Source organism: Miniopterus schreibersii (genome assembly GCF_964146895.1).
Source record: "Miniopterus schreibersii genome assembly, chromosome: X".
Classification (NCBI taxonomy): Eukaryota; Metazoa; Chordata; class Mammalia; order Chiroptera; family Miniopteridae; genus Miniopterus; species Miniopterus schreibersii.
The window spans coordinates 99,322,305-99,339,204 of NC_138104.1; the positions used below are offsets into that span (position 1 = coordinate 99,322,305).

The 16,900-nt window shown below is 39.8% G+C and overlaps 1 protein-coding gene across 1 annotated transcript in view; it reads right to left on the reverse strand.

Moving 5' to 3' along the window:
- Positions 1-12,345, reverse strand: part of GRPR (gastrin releasing peptide receptor) — a 35,211-nt gene extending 22,866 nt beyond the window's left edge. Inside the window, exon 1 of the mRNA XM_081125091.1 lies at positions 11,607-12,345. Coding sequence (XP_080981217.1) covers positions 11,607-12,004 — 398 coding nt within the window. The 5' untranslated portion in view covers positions 12,005-12,345. The remainder of the gene's footprint in view (positions 1-11,606) is intronic.
- Positions 12,346-16,900: the final 4,555 nt, after the last annotated feature.

Consider the following 16,900-nt stretch of genomic DNA (forward strand, 5'->3'; position numbering starts at 1 on the left):
AGATGCACAAAGGAGTACATCCTAGTAGTAGGGGTGAACCAGAAACAGACCCAAGCCCAGCTCCAGTCTGTTCCGTTCCTGATTGGGTTAGACACACAGACACCTCACAACTGACTGAAAGAAGCAAAGGCTAATCTTTTCCGGAAGATAATACTATCCAGAGCCTCAAATTATTTACAGTTCTTTATATTCAAAATCAGGTAGTCAAACAAAAATTGTCATTTATACCAGGAGACAAAACTAAATGGCCAAAAAACAAGAGAAGAAAATATATAATAAAAACAGACTTAGAGAGGTTTCACATATTACGGTTACCAGAGAGGAATTTTACAATATATTGGAACTAATTCAAGAAATTAGAAGACAAGATAGAACCAAATGGAAATTCTAGAGTTACAGTATACTATAACTGAAATTAAGAATTAAATGGAAGCTTCAGAAGCAGACTAGACACAGCTAAAGAGAGGATTAGAGAGCTGAAAATGGCTAGACTGAATACAGTGAGAAAAAAAGAACGGAAAATACAGAAAAAGGAGTAGGAAATTTGTGGGACACAGTGAAATGGTGAAATGAAATTGTGCTTAAAATAGTTTTCAGTAACAAAAGCTTGACACTAGTATGAAATTTTCTGCCTCAATAAAGCAAAAACAACCACGGGGGGGCGGGGGATTTGAAAAGCTGAAAGTTAACCTATAGTTATTCCATTTTATATGCAGACAGAATAAAGGAGAGGAAAAAGAGAATGGGACAGAAGCAATATTTGTAGTTGTGATGGTTGAGAACTTTTCCAAAATTGTCTAAAATCTTCAAGCCACAGATTTAAGAAAAGTTATGAATCTCAAGCAGGAAAATACAAAGAAAACCACACCTAATGCATTATAGTGATGTTGCTGAAAGCCAAAGATAAAGAGAAAATTTTTTAAGTCAGTCAAAGAGAAAAAATCAATAATTTTAAAGGAGCAACAATAAAAGTGACATCTGACTTCACTGCCGAAGTCAGAGGACAATACTTCCAAGTGTGAAAGATAAGAATGCCAGCCTAGAATTCTATGCTCAGTGAAAATATCTTCCCCCAAATTACATGAAATAAAGACATTTTCAGACAAAAACAGAAAATGTATCTCCCTTGGATGTACACTAAATGAAATACTGAAGGGCATTCTTTGGGTAGAAGTAAAATGATCTCAGATGAAGCCAGAGAAACAGGAAGGAATGGAGAGCAGCAGAAAAGGTAAATACAGGAATAAGTCTAAATTTAAACGTAAATATGTAAGTAAATGTAAAGTATATAAAAACAAACATAATGTCTTGTAGGTTTTAAAATATAGAGAGAATTAAAATACAGAATAACAATAACCAAAAAAGCGGCAGGAGGGAATTAAAATGAAGTTAGTGTCCTATTATCCTTACATTGTCTGGGAAGTAGGAAAGTTCCAATTTATAGTAAATTCCAATAAGTCAAGGATACATGTTGTAAACTCTAGAGTAGCCCCTAAAAGAATGTAACAAGAGCTTGTATAATTAACAAGCTCGTGAGGGAGTGGGGAATAAAATAATTAAAATATTTAATTAATTTAAAAGAAGGTAAGAAGGGAGGGAAAAAGGAGTATGAAACAGGTGAGAACAATAAAAACCAAATAAAAAGACAGTAGATGTAAATCCAAATAAATCAGCAAAATTGAGTTTTTTATGTCTGTGTTACAGGACAGGAACCTGTAGCCAAATTACAAATAGCAAATATATTTGTGTAAGTCATTCATGTATACCCACAAAAATACCAACATTGATGAAGATAACTTAAAACTCAAGTGAAGGCATCCATGGCAAATAGGTTAATGGGCGTCATCAATTAAATATTTAAGGTTACTCAAGGCACAAGAAAACTTGAAATGCTGTGAAATTTTACAGCTCATATAAGAAAGAAACTTGAGAGTGACTTTCGCAAATAATCCTAAACATTTATATGACATTACTAATAATGAGTTATGAAACTGAAAGAAACTTTTCTAACCTGTCATTAATAACCTAATTTTAATCAAACATGACGGAATTATGCCCTTAAACGCCCTTAAAAACTGAGTTATCTTTCTAATTTCTCTATAGCAAAGGATATTTCTAAACCATTGTCATTTTAAGAGGAGACAAGTGAGGAAGAAGCCAAATGTTTAAGAAAACAAGCATGGCAGATGTGCATCAGGTAGTTATTAGATACCATGTTGTTTTTCTGGATTTTGTGATGTTTGTGGAATTTATCAACTTATTTAAATTTGTAACATATTGTGACTTGTAAATCTAATATACGATTTCTAAATATTTTAAAACATTGACTTCTCTACCTAACTTTGTATTCATAATTTTATTTATTTTTCTTATAAATCACTCTCCAAACAGTCCCCATGAAACCTGGATAAGATTTTGTCATCAAGGGTTGAAATCGCTGTCCTACTGCAGTCACTCTGTTAACCATCAAAGGAGATAAATATGATGCACAAACCATAACCCAATATTCCAGGTTCGCACAACAGGACCTGCCAGAATTCATTCATTCCTTTACTCCATCCATTTGAGGCAGGATAGCAAGAAGCTAGGAAAATTCCCTGGCAAAAGAATGGGGAAACTGAGACAGATAGCTGATTCAAGCTGGCCTCATCCAGCCCCTGACTCACCCTCGTCCTTCTCCCTTGCACACCCACTCCCTTAAGCATTAAGCCCTCAGGACAATGAGGTTCTGATTAGCATTAAATAATCTTAAGAACAAAGCGTCAGGTCTGTTGACAACGGAGACAGAGTTTTGGTCAAACTAGTAATAACATGTGGGCCTCAGTTGTGTTTCAGCACCAGGCCCAGAAAGGCAGCAAAACCAGATGAAGTGATGCCATGGCTGATATCAGGACCAGATGCAATGATCGGCTACCCCCTACCCTAGTACTGACCAATCAGTAGAAACAAGGACACTGACCCTATAAGCTCATTTTGATGAATCAACATATTAAAAGACACACCTGCAAAGCTGATGAATATTCTATTGAGATCCTCCCCTGAGATTTCCCCTAAAATTCCTGCCTTTAGAAAACAGATAAAAACTCTTAAGACAAAGGACCCAGACATACTCTCTCTAAGAGCATGCCCACACTTTTTCTTCAGGCACATATCTTTGCTTTCTTTTTCCTAAGCTCTAAGGGTTCCCATGAGACTTGCAATTAGGGGAGCAGCGGGTAGTGGCAGCTTTTCCTGGGCTAAACCCCTAAACCTGTCTTCAAGGGTCCTTCTTTTTTCCCCCTGAATCCACACAGCCCAGCTGGCTCACTTCTTTTGCCTGTGTGACTTTCTTTCTAAAAGGCCAAGGCAGCTCTCTGAGCAGCTCACTCGATTCTTCTCTTTGAGTGTACTTACAGTTTGCATGCTAAATAAACTTCCTCCTCTTTTAGAGTTCATGGCTCTGAATTCTTTCTTTGCCAAACTCAAGAACCAAGAGCTGACATTGCCACTAACACATTCATGTATTCAATGAACATTTACTAGGTACCTACTACAGGTTAGAAACTGTTCTAGTGTCAGAGAATGTGATAATGAATGAAATAGCCTCCTATTTGTGGAGAGATTGTATTCTAGTAGTGGAAAACAGACAGTAAACAAGTGAACAAACAAATGAACAAAATAATTCTCAAGAAAATAATACTGGATGATATTTACCTAAGAGAAATAAAGCTATACATCCATACAAAAATTGTATGTGAATATTTATGACAGCTTTATTCATAATCATCCAAAACTGAAACCAACCCCAATGTCCATTAACTGAAGAACAGATAAACAAACTGTGGTGTAGCCATGCAATAGAATACTACTCAGCAATAAAAAGAGAATGAACTACTTATATGTGCAACAACATGAGTTGAAAGAAGCCAAACTCAATCACATACTGTATGATATTATTCATATGATAGTCTAGAAATTATTAGAAACTGGAGGTGAAGGAAAGGGATAGACAACAAAGGACAGGAGAGAATTTGGGGGATAATGAAAGTGTTCTGTATCTTGATTGTGGCGGTAGTGCTTTTGTGACTGTATAAGTTTGTCAAGACCCATAGAAATGTAGACCTAAAAATTTACTGAATGTAAATTACACCTCAGTCAACCTGAAAAAAGAAATTGGGCGATAAAACAGTGCTGGTCACTCCTTTGGATTGAGTAGCCAATGAAGACGTCCTACAGAAGGTCACCTTTAATGTGTAAAATGAGCCAGGAGCTTCTTAGCAGTTTTGAAGAAAATCAAAGCATTTTAAGTAGCAGCAAAAATTTAAAAGATGACTGTAATAAAAAAAATACCTTGGGAGGTAGAAAAAGAGAAATGGAAAATTTTTTGTCTTTTATTCAGCAAAACGTGTTTTAAGCGAGAATTTATGCAAAACCTACATACCAGGAGGATTTACAAGTGCAAAAATGCAAATTTAGTCTATTTTCTAAAGATGTTATTGACAAGCACAGTTCAAAAAAACCTCACCAGGGAGTCCTTTCAGGCTATGGTCTATGTTTCATGATCAGGTTTGTGCTTTTTTTTGCTTCCATGCATATAGAGTTACCAGAAATGATAATTAATCACATAAAAGTCTAACACTCTACAAGATAATGTGTGAGAGCCAAGGTCAAAGTTCTTTGCTGCCCTTCTCTCCACAGCAAAGTTGAAAAGGCTCCAGTTAAAAGAGCCTTTCTGGGAAACCCCACTTCCATTGCACCTGCCCTCTGAGCACTCCCAGAGTCTGCCAGCAGCTATGACAGATCCATCACTGTGGGGAGACAACATATGCTTCAGAAAAATCATACTATAGAGAAATTATGAACTGGTGGCTCACATACACTCTCCAACAGAGGGACAAAAAATTAAATTGTCCTTTCTTGTGGGAAAGGATCAGTCTCCATGAAACTAGTGAAGCCGGGCCTCTGGAAGAGCCAAAGAGCCTTTGAAATTACTGGATGAACCTTAGAAAGGACCACCTTAGAATCACTCAGGATATCTTCCATCAAAACAGGTGGGCTTTGGATCAGTAGCTCCCACTGCCCAGAGAAGGGAAATAGAACCAGACTCTGTGTTTTGATGGTTTCTGAAGTTTCCAGTCTCCTTGGAGCTAACTGGGACTTGGAATGAGGAGAGCAGGGTTCTAGTCTGACTCTATTCTTAATTTGTTGTGACAAGGCCAAATTCTATTACCTCTTTTGATCTGTGTCAAACGAGGTGTGATATTAGGATTTATAAGATGACCAAAATATATTTCTCATATATATTTTGTCTTTGTTCCTAGCTGACAGCTCACAAAATTCTTGGAATTTCCTAAGTGTTGAGAGTGATGAAGGTGTCTTTGGTTATGTTAATGAGGTGAATTTTGGAAAGCAATGAAGGATGGGGACTGGTCACAAGGAGACCCAATCATGTGATTGGAGGGTTGAAACTTTCAGTACCCCCCTCCCCTACTCCCGCCCCCCCCCCCAAATCTCCAGTAAGAGGAGAGGGGCTGGAGGTTGCATCAGTTGCTAATGGCCAGTGATTTAATCAATCATGACTATGTAATGAAGCCTCCATAAAAACTCAAAAGGACAGCTTCTGGGTTGGTGAACACTCAAAGATGTGGGCAGAGTGGTGCACTGGAGACCCTATAGAAGCTTTGTGCCCTTTAACCATACATTGCCCTATTCACCTCTTCCGTCTGACTGTTCCTAAGTTATATCTTTTTATAATAAACTGGTAATCTAGTAAGGAAAATGTTTCTCTGAGTTCTGTGAGCCATTCTAGCAAATTAATGGAACCCAAGGAGAGAGGATGATGGGAGCCTTTGATATATAGCCAGTTGGTCAGAGGAATAGGTAACAATCTGGACTTGTGACTGGTGTCTGAAGTTGGGGGGTGGGAGGAGGTGTTGCAGCCTTATAGGACTAAGCCTTCAACCCATGGAATCTGATACTATCTCTGGCAGATTGTGTCAGAATTGTGTTGAACTATCAGATAACCAGCTGGTGTTCCGATCATTGCTTATTGGAGATGTGGGGAACCACCCCCCCCATTGGAAACTGAGTTTCAGAACACCATTTACAAGGGTTTGAACTTTATTTGTAGCCATTGGACTTTATCATTTTGTTTCTGCTGAACATCAACCAAACTGTATTTATTTTCCTCTTACTAGATGTAAGATGGGCCGGGTGTCATAGAAGACAGAGACCCAATGGAGCTTTCCATATGATTAAGGAAGTAGAAAACACATCTATAAAAAGGACCTAGTAATATAAGGTAGGATAGATTCGGTATTTAATGAACAGACAAAAACATCTTGGGAAGGGGAAAAAATCAGTGAAAGAAAAGATTAGGGAATGCTTCATAGAAGAGAAGGGATTTGAAGTAAGCCTTGAAGGATTGCTAGGATTTGGATAGATGGTAGGAATAAAGCCTGGCATCAGGGAGAGGGAAATGAAGTCACAGAAGGGAGAAGTTAGGTGGCACATATGCCAGACAATGAGAAGCAAAGTTTAGCTAGAGGGATATTTGTTCTGGTGAGTCTTAGGAGAAGAAGAGAGAGGAGACTGGCAGGTGCAAGAGGACCTGGCCAAAGAGGATAGAAGGATCAGAAAGTTCATAATGCAGACCTAGAAAACAAACTCTACATGTATTCTTCAGAAGGTCTCAAAACCTCATTAATGGGATGCCTAAATTCCCCAAACCTGTGACTGGTGATTGTATTGAGTTGACTGGTTTTTTCTCTCTTCATTTTTGGGTATCTTCCAATAGAAGATATTTTAAAGACTGGAAGAGCCTGTGCACCTGGGAGGCATTTGATATTTGTTTATCTGAGGAATTCCTGACACCCTCAATGAGTGAGAGCAGCTATCATGGACCTTGAGAAAGAGATTTGGACCCCAAGGCATAGAGCAAACTCTCTTCTGCAGTGTCCAATAGAACTTTCTGCAATGATGGAAATGTTCTGTATCTGCACTGTCCAGTAGAGTCACCTACTGATACTGAGCACTTGAGCACTTGACATGTGGTTTGTGTGACTAAACAGCTGAATTTTTAGTTTTATTTAGGTTAAATTTAAATAACTATATGTGGCTAGTGGCTAGCATGTTGGACCATGCAGCTCTAGGTGTCAGGGAAGGCTGAACACTACTTTGTCTCAAAAATTCCTGGCAATAAACACAAAGAATTTGTACTTCAAGAAGTCTGCATAAACGTTATGCTTTCCTTTTTCTTTACACATTCCAAATCACAAGGGAAGGGGAACTTATGAACAGTCTTCCATGGGATTGAACAAGGACCATGTTATAGTGAAACTGCTACATCTCTCCGTCCTTAGGATTCATTCTGCCAGCTCCATTCTAGCAGAAATAACACTGCGTAATAATACTGAAGCAGGCACACATAACTTGGGCATTATATACCGTCAATATGAAATCCAGCTTTAACCTTTACACTTACTGGAAAAGAAAACACAAACTCTACTTACCTTTTTCCTGCTGAGGGTCCAATTCAGGTCTTAAATTCCATTTACACAATACTGAGGCACCTAGTACAGAGATGGGCATCTAGTAGGAAAGACCATTATGTAAAAAATATATCCATCCATCCAACCATTCACCTATCTATTAAACCACCTGTTTACCATCTGCCCATCCACCCATCCATCCATCCATCCATCCATCCATCCATCCATCCATCCATCCATCCTCCTTCCCATCCATTTATTTATCTTTCCATCTATCCACTCATCTATTTATTCCCTGAATCTATTCACCTGACTCACAAAGAATAGCTTTTCTCTCATTTACCCAAATAATGAGAGCTTAACAGAGGGGAACAAATAAGAAGCAGGTGACTGCCTGATACATTTTGAAGAGTATGCTTTCAGATAAATTCCAAAAAATGGGGAAGAATAATAAGAATGAGAAGATAAAACCATGTATTAATTAACCATAATTTTAATTGATAAATATTATTGACCACCCATTTGGTACAAGGGACCATGTGAGGCACTGTGTAAGATATAAGAATATATAAGAAATCTCTGTCCTCGATATTGTTAATAATCTACTTGAAAAGTTAAAGCAATGAATATCTAAGAGATTAAAGAAAAGACAGATGAATGAAATATTTCAAACCAGCAAGGTGAAAGATGTCACAAGATAATTTATGTCTCAGATAATGTCTCATGTTTAGAAGAGGGTTAGGAAATCTGGGCTAGAACTGTCCAACTTAGGGCTTTGAGGAGGAGGCTTGAGCCAGATTCTAAATGATAGGCAAAATGACAGATTAAAAAAAAGCACACCATGAGGCTTGGTCTGACACCCTCTTACAGGGAGTAATGGCAGATAACAGCCTGAAGTGCAGGGCTATCGATGCCCATTCCAAGTCACACATTCCATGGGATGAGGAGTGGAAAGGAGAAAGCATTCTGGAGAGTGGGTGAGACACAGCATAAGCAAGGAAGCAGAGCCAGGGACTCAGTGTAACCACCTTGTATGAGGTCATCAGTGTGTATGTAAAGGGAAGAAAGCATGGAAGGAGAGGGAGGGCAGGGGCTAATATGAAAGGGGTTGAATGCAAATCTGCAATTGGTTGGCCATACAAAAGCCAGAATTATGGTTTCTGGGACTACGTTGAAGACTCCCTTTGACAAAGTGGCAGCAGTATAAACTTGTCTAAAAAAATGTTATTCTTTTCATAGACTCGAGTTCACCTGGAGGACTGCAGCAGGGAGGTAGGGATGAGTATTGGCATTGCTCGTCAACCTATAAGGGGCAGGGACGGACGATTATTGCTGTGCCTGTTCATACCTCAGAAGCCCTGATTCAGTAGATTTAGGATGGGAGTTAAGAATCTGTATATTTTTAAAGCTCCCAAATGATTGTGATGATCATGCAGTTTGGAGGGTCTTTTGGTTTATGCTTTTACCAATTTATCCACTACAGACTACCACTTTAGAAAACTCTTTGACAACACTAAGTATATGACCCTTATGATGTAGCAGTTCTACTCCCAGGCATATACCCAAGAGAAATAAACACTTATGTACCTCAAAAGGCATGAATAAGAATATCCAGAGCAGGTTGTTATCAACCCCAAATTGGAAACAACTCAATGTCCATCAGCATTAGAATGGATAAACTGGAGTATATTCGTACAATGGAATACTACATGATGATTAAAAAGAACAAACCAGGCTCACGGGGCAAGTACTTTCAAAAATAAAGATAAAATTTTAAAACAAGAACCAACCACTGCTATGTGCACCAAGAATGATGACTGTTACAAACATAAGCATAAGAAGTATGATTCCATTTATATGAGATTAAAGAACTGGCAAAAATAACCTATGATAATTAAACTCAGAATGGTGATCGCCTCTTTATAGGGGTGGGTATCATCTGGAAAGGAGCATAAAAGAAACTCCTAGAGTGCTGGAACTGTTCCATATCTTCATCTGGGTGGTGGTTATGTTGTTATATAGACATGTGTAAAAATATATTGAACTGTACACTTGTTCAATTTACTGTATATAGATTATACCTTATTGAGGAAAAAATAGATGTTGTGTTTGTGTGGATATATATATGTTTGCCCTGCCAACTTCATGAGGTTGTTATAAAGCTCCAATATCTTTTAAAAGTGAATTCAATAGATAAGTACAGTCTTACATTATTTAAGTAGCTCGATCCCTATTTTTGTTGGAATTGATTAGATGCACTACCTGTGATTCAGGTGATCCACTAGCCTTTTTAAGCCTTAGTAAAACACAAAAAGTTAGTTATATGGGAGCTCATAGTAATTTCTGGACTTAGGAAGGATGCACAGTAACTATAAACTCACTGAGAACACACTAGAGCTGACAAAGCGTGCAACCCTGCTTTTGAAAGCGCCTTTTTGCAGGTGGTGAATTTGGTCTGCTTTGAAACTCTGGAGAGGGGTTCTGTGCAGCTACATCTTTACATCCCATGCCCTCAGTTTCCTCTCTGCCCCCTCCCACCCCACCCACCAAGAAGACAGTAAACACTATCTGTACCACTGCACTCAACCCGGAAAAAAATCTCATCTTCCCATCAAGAAAATTCCCTTCATCCTGAAGTGCCCTCGGCCATTGGTAATGAGCCCCAGACCTTCTGCCAGCTCCAAAGTTTGCCTGCCCTGAATCAATAATTGAAACTGCCTGTGGTCATTAGTACCTTGTGGGCAAATGCTCAGGGTCAAAGAAGGTGGAGGTGAGGAGCGGGAATGGCGAGACCCTGTCCAGCCAGTGTGATGTGCAAACCTCTTTTCTGGGCTGTTAGTTTTCAATCTTTGGAAATGTGGAGTGTGCTGAGCACTGTACTTCAGGCAGCTAAGTATAAACACATGTCTACAAATACTGATAACACTATCTTATTTGTCCATTACTCAACAAAGCCAGATTACCTGGGGACTGTTTGTTCCTCTACAAAATGAGAATCCAGCAACACATGTATTAAAATGTGGGACATTTTCTTTAGAGTATAAATTTTCAAGAGCTGCTTCTATGCCTTTCTTGGTACACTTTCAAATCCTTATGTATCTTTAACACCATAACATACAGTTGATTTTAAAATAAAAATTTATAGTCTTTGGTTCACTGTACCAATTTTCCTTAATTTGACTATCTGGTCTATGATGTGTCTGTCTGAAGTTTATTCATTACAGTGTCCAGTTTCTAGAGCTCAGAAGTTCATAAGATGCATTCGGCAACTTGTGTGAACATCCTGCAGTTATTTTTCTGACTGGTTAATTTAAGCAGGCATTCAAAGAATGAATATGGATTTTTAATAATAAATTGTTAAGCAACAAGTTCACACAAGCAATGCAGTTCACAAATATGTATATTTTCCAGAATAAAACATTGTACTGACCCCCTCAAACCCAACAACTCCAAAGGTACTGCATATGGAAGTACATCACCAAAGATACTAAAATTCAAAATCAAACTTGAATGGAGCTTTCTCAAGAAAAAAAATCCAATAATGCTTGATTTCACTTAAGAGATTCTTAGAAAAACCAGCACACAACTGTTCGGTTACAGAGAGCCAACTACAAATTAGCTGTGGGGAAAGTTCAACTGAGGAAAATGAATTTCAAGGAAATGCCACTTATTTTCTCCTGTTGGTCATTTCTGAAAGAATATTTTGAATTAGAAATGCAGTGGGGCTTTTCTGTTCTCTGAAGATTTTGAATTGCTTCTAGGAAACAGTTGCCTGGGCTGAAACTCTGTTAGTTGTGATTTTTTTCCCTCACTGGTCAATTAATTTTGCAGGAGGGAGAAGTTAGGCAAAAGCCATGCTAAACTGATTTGCCTCCAGAAAATGCACCTCCATCTTATGCTGAGATTATTTTTCTCACTTGCCCCCTTTTCTCCCTGCCATCCATTCACTTTTCTTTCTTAAACCAACAGGTAAAACTCAAGAAGTAATCCCCAGAACAGAAATATGCCTGGAAGGGAATCTGAGTTCGAGTAAAACTTCCCTTTCTGCAGATGGCTCCTCTGTCCCAGCTTGGTAGCTCATTTACCCCTCAACACCCACCACCCTCAGAGAGAATGTAACTTTCCTCCGGTACTTACCTGTCTGCAGAGAGAGCCGTGAGCGTGAAGACAGACACCCCCACCGAAGTAAGCTGTATAAAGGGGATCAGCTTGCAGCCAACCCTGCCAAACAACCATCTGTCAGCCAGGTACCGGCTGGCATCCACGGGAGCACACGTTACCAGGAGGAGCAGGTCTCCCAGTGCCAGACTAGAGATGAACAGGTTTGGCACATTTCGCATGGACTTCACGGTACAGAAGATCTTGATCAGGGTGATGTTGCCAATGAGGCCTATCAGAATGATGACCCCATAAATTGCAGGGATAACATAGAGGATCCCCTGGTGGAACCAGTCCTCGTTCTTGGGGAAATCCACACTGTGATTGGAGATGTTGCAGGACACGCTCTGAAGCAAGCAATCATTTAGAGCCGCCATCTAGATCCTTTCCCACCTAAAAAGTGCCCTCAGACGCTATTCTTTAACTTCTGATTTTGCAGTTGGGTGAAGGTGAGGACAAAGTCTCTGCTAGGCTCTTTATTTTTAATAAAAATACTCTGAGTACATATGGACTATGGCATTCAAAACTCTCTGTCTCTATTTTGATGCTGGTACTGCTCTGGTCTTCACATGAACAATGCAATACATTTCTAAATTCAGTCCAAAAAGGGCTCAGAAGTAAACCTACTCTGTAGCAGCTCTTTTTACCTCCATTCCAATCCGAGTCTCCCTTGCTGCAGTTAACTAAGAACTTTTGGTCTGCTATTTTCACACAGCATTTCCTGTCTTTCCTGATACTTAGACCCTGAAGGTTTAAAGTGGGTAGAAAAAAACTGCACTGAGAAAGCCTCAACTCCTATAGGCAGGATGCTGTGCACGTCACTGGCTTCACTAGCAAACGGCAGCTCTGCTGAGCGGAGGCTCTGAAGAGGAACTAGGGCTACTTATAGACAGAGAATGCCAGCCCCCTGCTGGACACTTCAATTACCGCCCAGGCGCCCACTCCACCAGCAGACTGCAGTTTCAACTCCCGCAGGGCTTTAACGGATACCTTTGGCTTCTCACTTAAGATGCAGCACCTATGGTAGGCATTTAATGTGGTGCTAGCACTCTGCAAAGGCACCGGAAATCTTTCTGATGCTATGCCCATGAATCCAGATGGAACTCACATTTCCAATGCATTAGAATAACATGTTAAATAAGGTTACTCTAAAATGAGGTCTGTCTTTGAATGAGATGCACACAGATGCACAGGGTGCCTATGTGTGAGCTGTCCCACTCAGCCTTCCCACTGCCTCTCTGAACAGGGATACTACTGAGGAAAAATAGGCATGGGACTCACGCCTTAAACCTTCAGTAACTGACCTCTGGGAAAAACCAGAAGCAGAACACACACATGCTCTTTCCTGTGGGTTTGCCAGGCCATTCTTGTTCCCTCTACCAGGAGAAATTAAATCAGGAGCTAGATGTATTCTTAATTCTCAAAGATCTTTTCCAGAAAAATGGGTCTTTTCTCATTGGATCTAAAAATTACATGAATTTTGATGCAGTTATTTGCAATTTTTTACTGAATGCTTGCCACGTTTTATAGCAAATTTCCTCTTATGTCCTAAGTGGGAGATGAACTGTAAAGGAGTTACAGATAGAATACTTAGGAATTAGGGTGTGGAAAAAATAACTTAGAGTGGACAGGGTGCCAGGAAAGGCTTTATTGAGGAGGTACTATTAGATTGGAGTTTAGACCTTTAGCCAACAATTTATAAATACATTACAAGGGTGTATCTTCAAGACTTATGTGGAACCAGCTCCATTGCAGGAACATCACAGGAAGCCAGTTACTAGCAGATGGTGCCATTGAAGATTTGTTTTTTTCAGGGTCCATAGGAATAAAGAAGCTTTCACTTATCACCATGCCAGGGCCCAGCAAGAAAGCCTCCAACTGTGTTGTCATGGAAATTTTCAGTGGCAGATTACAATACTGTGATGGTGGCCATGCTCCTTCCATAAATCCAAAGGGCCTGTGCTCCTTTCAGCCAGCAGGAGAGAGTTTGATACTGCATGCCTGGAGGGGGAAGAGCTTCTTAGAGATCAGCATCACCAGTAATGAGTCAATAACCATGAGCCTAGTGGTGTTGCTTAGTTGCTAGCAGCATATCTTAATGCAGTATATGGACTCTGTGCTTAAATCCTGGCTCCCTCATTTATTGCCTTGGCAAGTCACCTGTCTTAAGCTTCAAGCTCCTTATCTGTAAAGTGGGAATAATTTGTGAAGTTAAACAAAATTATCCATGTTAAGACTTCATAATATTTGGCACATACTAAGCGCTCAATCAGTATTGGTTGTTATTGCTGTAGCTATTATTGTTGCGATTGAGAGAGATTTTAATTTAAATTTTATTATGATCTTACTTTAGAAAAGCCCAATGTCAGAAGAGCAATTGACCTCGGATCAATAGGCAAAAGGTCCTACTAATACAGGTGAATCAGCAACTCCTCCATTTACTGGAAAGCCATTTATCAAACATCTACCAGTTTTCAGGCACTGTGCAAGAGCTTGAGAAAAATAATATGAAGATACATGTTATTAAGAGACCATCATGATCCCAACTACTCAGCTCATAGTCAGAGGACTTGGTTTCAAAAAATAACACAAGCAGGGTTTTCATGTAGATTCTGCAAGCGATTCTGTTTGTTCCGCACTGGGTTAATAATTTTGCTTCTCCAAATTGCTGTGTGCCTTTCTTTTTTGATCACTGACCTTTCTTCCTTTCAAAGACAATGGTTGCTTCTGGCATTGCTTTTTGTCTTCATTACCGGAGGGCTAGCCTTGTATGAACGGCATTGAGCAGGGGACAGCCACAAGTCCAGAAAGGCCATCCAGATTGGAGGAGAGGTTGTGGGGAAAGAGCAGTGTGAAATGCAGTTAGAGGCAGGTTTGGGTGAGATTGTGCTGGATCTTGTTTTGTATTAAGAAGTTTGGTCCAGAGGGCATATTTTTGGTTCACAAAAAGGACTTCTGGGTGCTGTTTCTCATTATTTCTTTAGATACCCCTCTACTGTGAGTCAGCCTCACTTCTTAAATCCAACTGGGCCATTAGTGTTTCTTCTCATGTAAGTTAAGACTATACTGATAGATATTGATTTGTCAGGGCTGGTGTTAGCCTTATATGTTCCACAGCCCTGGAGACTTGTTCTAATGGTATTTAAGGAGTGAAGATATATTGAGGTTCAACACTTAATGTTTTCTGGGAGCTAGGATGTTTCAGAAAACTAATTCGAGAATTTTGATGTCATTTCAACTAATTGGCTGTAATGACTTTTTTCCTCCTTACTATTATGTGTCATCTTGCAGCAGATCACAAAAGATTTTTAGACATTTGCTTATCTTTTTATTTAATGGTGAGCATGTGATGCCTTTGACTTATGAAAACAACATAGAACAAATATAATACAAAGTCCCTGTCCTCAGGGATTCCATTTCCCGAATAGAATTAGAGTGTGACTCAGCATCCTTTCTTATGTGTCGTCAGGGCAGGGGTGTCACTTCTCATTCTATTTCAGTCAAACAAGTCACATTTTCCATTCTTCCAGAAAAGTGGATTTTCTGTGTGACTTGAATATGAGGGGGCAGTGACTTGGTAGAATTTGGGAGGCCAGGTAGACTCGACAGAACCAAAGAGAGTGGAGATTAAGTCTCTTCCCAGCAGCTATGTGCATGGCACTGTGGCTTCCTGTAGTTTGTGTTCTTGGTAGAATGGCAATGAGCATACATAGGCATAATAAGTTGTTACAGAGTGGGTAGAATCTGTAGGTGGAACCAGAGTAAAGAGAAGGGAATGCTCTGGATCCGTTTGAGAGATAGTCTGTCTGGAACAAAGGTTTGAAGAGGAGTAATAAATGAGAAATAAATGAGGTTGGATATGCTGGGGAAGACTTTACATTAAGGTTTCAGTTGCACTTTAGCCTATATGACAGTGACTTTTAAAAAATCAAGATTGCCTGGGGTGCTTCTTAAAAGTGCAGCTCCAGAGGCCTTATCCCAGACCTACTGAATCAGAATCTCCAGGGATGGAACCCAAGAATCAGTATTTTTCATGGGTCCCCAGGGGGTTCCCGCACTCTCGTATGGTGGGGACCAGTGATGCAGACAGTGATCCGGGGATCGTGACAACATGATAGTGCCTGTCCTTTTCCTTCTGCAGAGGGAGCGGGTGAGCAAGGAAGCACATTCAGAAGATCGCTGCTATGAGCTCTTTCTACCCAAAGTGTGGTCTTTGAGCCAGTAGCATGGGCATCACTTGAGAGCTTGTTAGAAATACAGAATCTCAGGCCCCACCTCAGACCTCCTAAATCATAATCTGAATTTTCACAAGATCCCCAGCGATTCATATGCACATTAAAGTTTGAGAAGTGCTGATCTACATATTAGGGAGATCTGGCAGAAAAGGTTAAGAAACCAGGACAGGAACTGGGGACAGATAGGAGACCGGAATCTCAAGTTCAGAATGGAACCAGCAACTGGGCCAACATGAAGCGGAATGAAGAGGCACTTGAGGCTTTTTGATATCTCTGATAATGGCTGGGAATTCTCCTGGAATGCAAGGCATGTAAGCTGTTTTTGCCATAACACAGGGGCAAAAATCCCATTACAAATATAGGAAATATAAGCAATGGAGAAACTCAAGATGGTGAATTCTTTTTTTAGGCTCATGACTCAGAGAATAAAGAGCAAGGGCAAGAGGGAAGCCACCCTGGAGGGAAATGCCAAATCTGGTTTTAGGCATATTGAGTTCATTATATGAACAGGGCAAAGTAAAGAAGTTAATGGAAATGAGAGCTGCCTGAGAGCCAGGACTCTGAATGCTAAATAGTTTAAATGTATAGAGAAAGGCTCACCGAAGATCAAGTTAACCTTTGAGGAGAAGGTCGTGTGGTGAAAGTCAGTGGGTACTGAGCATGATTTCAGTATTATATTTGTGACAGCACCATGGAGAAGCTGCTGAAAACATTGCAGCGCCCCTTGCTTGAGAAGAATCAGAGGTGTGAAATTTTAGTGCTGCAGCAAGAACAAAGGAGACAGATGACTATATCCAGATCCTGTAATGCTGGGATCATTTCAAGTTCCTTTCTCTTTTCTTAACACTGTGACTTCATGGGGCTTGGAAACTTAAGAGATGGGGGGAGTACACTGAAAGAAAGAGTCACGTTTCATTTTGAGCCTCACCAAGCTACAGGAATAAATGTAGCTGCCCAGAAATAGCCTAGAGGGAAAGACAAATTCTGTCAGACTCAAGGCTAAGAAAACACCTGGTATGGTGATTTTTAAATATATTC